At 25.2% G+C, this 3,956-nt stretch overlaps 1 protein-coding gene across 1 annotated transcript; it reads right to left on the bottom strand.

Annotated features, from left to right (window-relative positions):
* LOC107608111 lies at positions 1,107-3,249 on the bottom strand (the record flags this gene model as incomplete). Its single annotated transcript, XM_016310000.2, is given in 2 exon segments — positions 1,107-1,220; positions 2,857-3,249. Coding segments are annotated over 2 exon segments (362 nt in total), but the record flags the coding sequence as incomplete, so codon positions are not given.

Genomic DNA, 3,956 nt, shown 5'->3' with positions numbered 1-3,956 from the left:
GTCTTTAAAAATTATTAAATAATAATTTAGTTAAATATATTAAATTATTTAATAATTTTTAACTATTAATTTTATATAAATGACGAATATAATTAAATAATCGTATAAAAATGTTATTTGATTTATTAAACTCGTTTATGTGGCAACATTTTCGTTACATGTTTATATTTGAGATTTTTAACTTTGATCGTGAAAAAAATTGTAGAAATGATGATGAAGAAGTACTACGACTTGGATGGAAATAAAATTAAGCATCGCAAAACGATTAGACCTTCAAAATTTGATTATGGGAGTAGCACCACAGATGAGGACGGTGTTAAAAAAGGTTATGAAGAAGTTGGTAAGAAGCCAGTGAATTAATTCAAATAATGAACTATGAACTATAGTCAATATATATGTTTATGGCATATATTTAATATTATGATGGTATCTAGCTATATCCTCAATAATACACCATGGATTATGGAGCAGCAAAGCCTAGCTTGTGGAATTTGCATGTATTTCTTAATTATGTGTCTTAGCTTGTTATGTTACCAGCATTGTAAGTTCGTTCATGAAACTTATCTTTTGTATTTGAATTATGAAATAAGTATTATAATGTTATTATTAAAACTATTTTTTTATTATTAATATTAGGTTACTTAATTTCGTTGCCAAATAATTGAAGTAGCGATAGATCTTAACATGGCTAATTCATTCGGATACTTACCTATTCATTGGGCAAGTCATTAGGGTTTTTCTAAAAGTTTTTGACATATTAGTATTTCCATCGTCAAGGCATTAATTCATATTAAAATTTAATTAATGAAAATTTAATTTTAATACACTTTTAGTATAAAAAATAAAAATAATTTTATACACATATCTAATTACGTAACATCACGTCAACAAAAATAACTATTAATTTTTTAGATATAATTAAATGATTATATAAAATGTTTTACATCGTCAATATATTAAAATTAGGCTTAATTAATAGTTAACAATGATATATGACACTAATTAATCATCATACAAACATAAACTAAAAATACGAAAGAATGAACGTTCATCAATTGTCAATTTGTCACATGTTTCTTAGTTTGTGACTTCTTTATTAGTTATTATCTTCGTCTTCGTCTTCGTCTTCATCTTTATTTGTATCATCAAACCCAAAATACTTCGTGATCAAATCCGGCACCAAAAAATTTGTAATCAAATAAAATGATAGAAGGAGAACACTGAAATATAAACAAAACTTAAGTTCAATTCCTTGTAAGTTGTAATTGTTCAATGCCGAACATAAAAAAAATAATATAAAAAATAAATTCTTAAAAATTTATGTTTTAAACAGATTAATCTTTAAAAAAAATTAAAAAAGTAAATTTTGAACTGGTCTAAATTAATATTTTTTTCTTTATAAAAAATGACTATAATACCCTTATTATAGAAAATAACTAAAATACTCTGACTATATATATTAATTTTGAGAATCCTAAATTCTAGTCTTTTACTTCTTGCCGTCATAGAATTAGGATTTAGAGTTTTCAAAATTAATATAGAAGAGTGCTAGGGGACTAACAAGTTTTGTAATTTGTAGTCATCAATTAGCTATTATTAGTGTTTTTAATAGTGTGAAATTAGATTTAATGGTATAAAATTGCTTATTTTTCTTTAAGTGCTAGCCAAATTTTAATAAAACTATTGGCCCCATAGACTTCATAGACTTTAGAATTTGATACCCTTTCAGTATCCACTACATCATTGTAGCTACAAGTTGTGGCTGTTTGTATATATTTCTTAATCAGAACTAATGAATGATCTAATTTGTATTGCTATTTTCAATCCAATACTAATTACTTGAAAGAGGATTTGAAGTGTGTGACTGTCGAAAACAAAAAATTGACTGAAATGCTCTTTTTGTGTTTGCTGAAATAATTTCATCTCTAGATTTATTATTGTCTTTTAATTTTCTAAAACTTTTCCTTACAATTCTAGAATTAGAAGTAGATGGCATCCAGGTTGTGTTTGTTGAAGTAGATCTCAATTTTCTTCTCTTTTGCTGAAAAACTTAGTTATTGCACAGTCATCTTTGACATAAATGTTCATAGACTTAAATATTAGTCTCCCAACTATGTTTATATATTTTTTGAAAGTTTATATAATTTTGCTTTGGCTTACTCTTGAATATTGGAAAGTTATATTTTTATTTAAGATAACAATATAAGAAAATAGAAAAAAAAAAGGACCCTTTTTTTCCTCCTATCTTTATTATGCATGTGTTCTACTATATTATCTTAATTGTGTGTTTTTACCTAAAATGACATTTAGTACAATTGATTCTGGAACCAAAATTTTAGAATTTTTGGCCTTGCATGAGAATGATGATAACACCACAATATATCATTTACTTCTCTTAACAATCATCAGGTACAAACATTACTTTTAATTTTGTTAATTTTTTTGTCTTTTAATTTATGTTATTTTAGACCATAGATTAGTATTAGTGTTATTATTATTTTGGGATTTTGAAAAAGTAAAAATTTTTATTTGAAATGCATAATAATTTTTGTATTATCTATAAACCTAAAGCAAGACATTTATTACTATTAACACCAAAAAGAACATAATAATAATTATGTGCTAAAAAATTAGGGTGGTAAGTTTAGTGTTAGTCGCAATTTAATTTTATTATGTAGCTATTCATTATTGATTATCCACTATTGAATAAATTGTAAACTCTGTTAGAATTAAGTTTACATTCCATCCAATAATGAACAGAATAATAAGTCGCAACAATTTCTCACACAAATTCATGTTGCTAACAAAAAATATAATAATATTCCATAATTCATGATAGTATTTACAGAATCTAACCTTACTGGGACAAAAACTGAGATGTCAACGGGTTCTGGTGGTGGGGAAGTAGCAGCAACAACAATGTAATGTGGAAGTGCCATGTTGTTGTTGGTTTTTCTTCTTAACGAAAAGTGTTGATTATTCCTCAGTTGTGGAACACTATAAAGCCATAATAGACTTGTAGTGTGTTGTAGTTTCTGATGATAAGGTTTGGGTTTTGAGTTGCAAGGAAGCAATGAAGAATAATGGAGCTGGAGACACCACATTTGGAAGAAAAAATAAAAAAGAAAATAACTTTTAGTTTAAGCTTTTGTGTTTCTTCTGAAGAGTGCAGAAAAGATAGTTGTGGCTAACACTTTTGTAGGGATAAGGTTTGAGAATCCGATATTTGATTCTGTTTTGCAAAGAGGTCACTTTAGTGGGCTTTCTATTTTTTGTATTTTTTTTATATCAAATATAGAGACTCGAACCCACAACCTTTTAATTGAATATGGAGAGACTATGTCATTTAAGTTATAACTCGTTGACTTTTTATTTTTTGTATTGGAGTACTAGTATTTTTCAATAATATGAAAATTTTGCGTATTTTTATTTTATATGAATATTATAAATTTGACGATTAAATTTGTGGTTTTTATTTTTTTTTTAAATTACAAATTTAAAGGTAAGAGACAAATTTTTTGAATATATAAATCGGATTTTTTAATTTGAGTTTTTCAAATTTTTTTTGTTTTTTTATCCAAAACTGATCTTCAATTTTTTACTTTTATCCAAAATTGATCCTTAATTTTTTTATTCCCACCTAAAATTTTACCTTCAATTTTTTACTCTTATCCAAATCTGAGCATCTGATTTATAGTTTCTAATTTATAAAAAAAATTGGCTCACTTTAGTGCTATGAGATTATTAGCAGAGCAAATAACCATTTTGTTCTTGCTTAATTTTGCGATGAACTAGTGTTTAAAATAGAAAAAATATCATGACCAAAAGATTGATAAGAGTATAATTTACATATTTTTTTAGCAAAATAATTAATCACTTTGATAATAAAGTGGTATAAATTTTTATAGTAGAATAATCAATTTTTTATAAAAAAAATAATAAATACAGTAAAATAA

Source organism: Arachis ipaensis, chromosome B07 (assembly GCF_000816755.2).
Source record: "Arachis ipaensis cultivar K30076 chromosome B07, Araip1.1, whole genome shotgun sequence".
NCBI lineage: Eukaryota > Viridiplantae > Streptophyta > Magnoliopsida > Fabales > Fabaceae > Arachis > Arachis ipaensis.
Note: the sequence above shows the minus strand (reverse complement) of the source record. Positions and strands in the feature narration are given on the sequence as shown.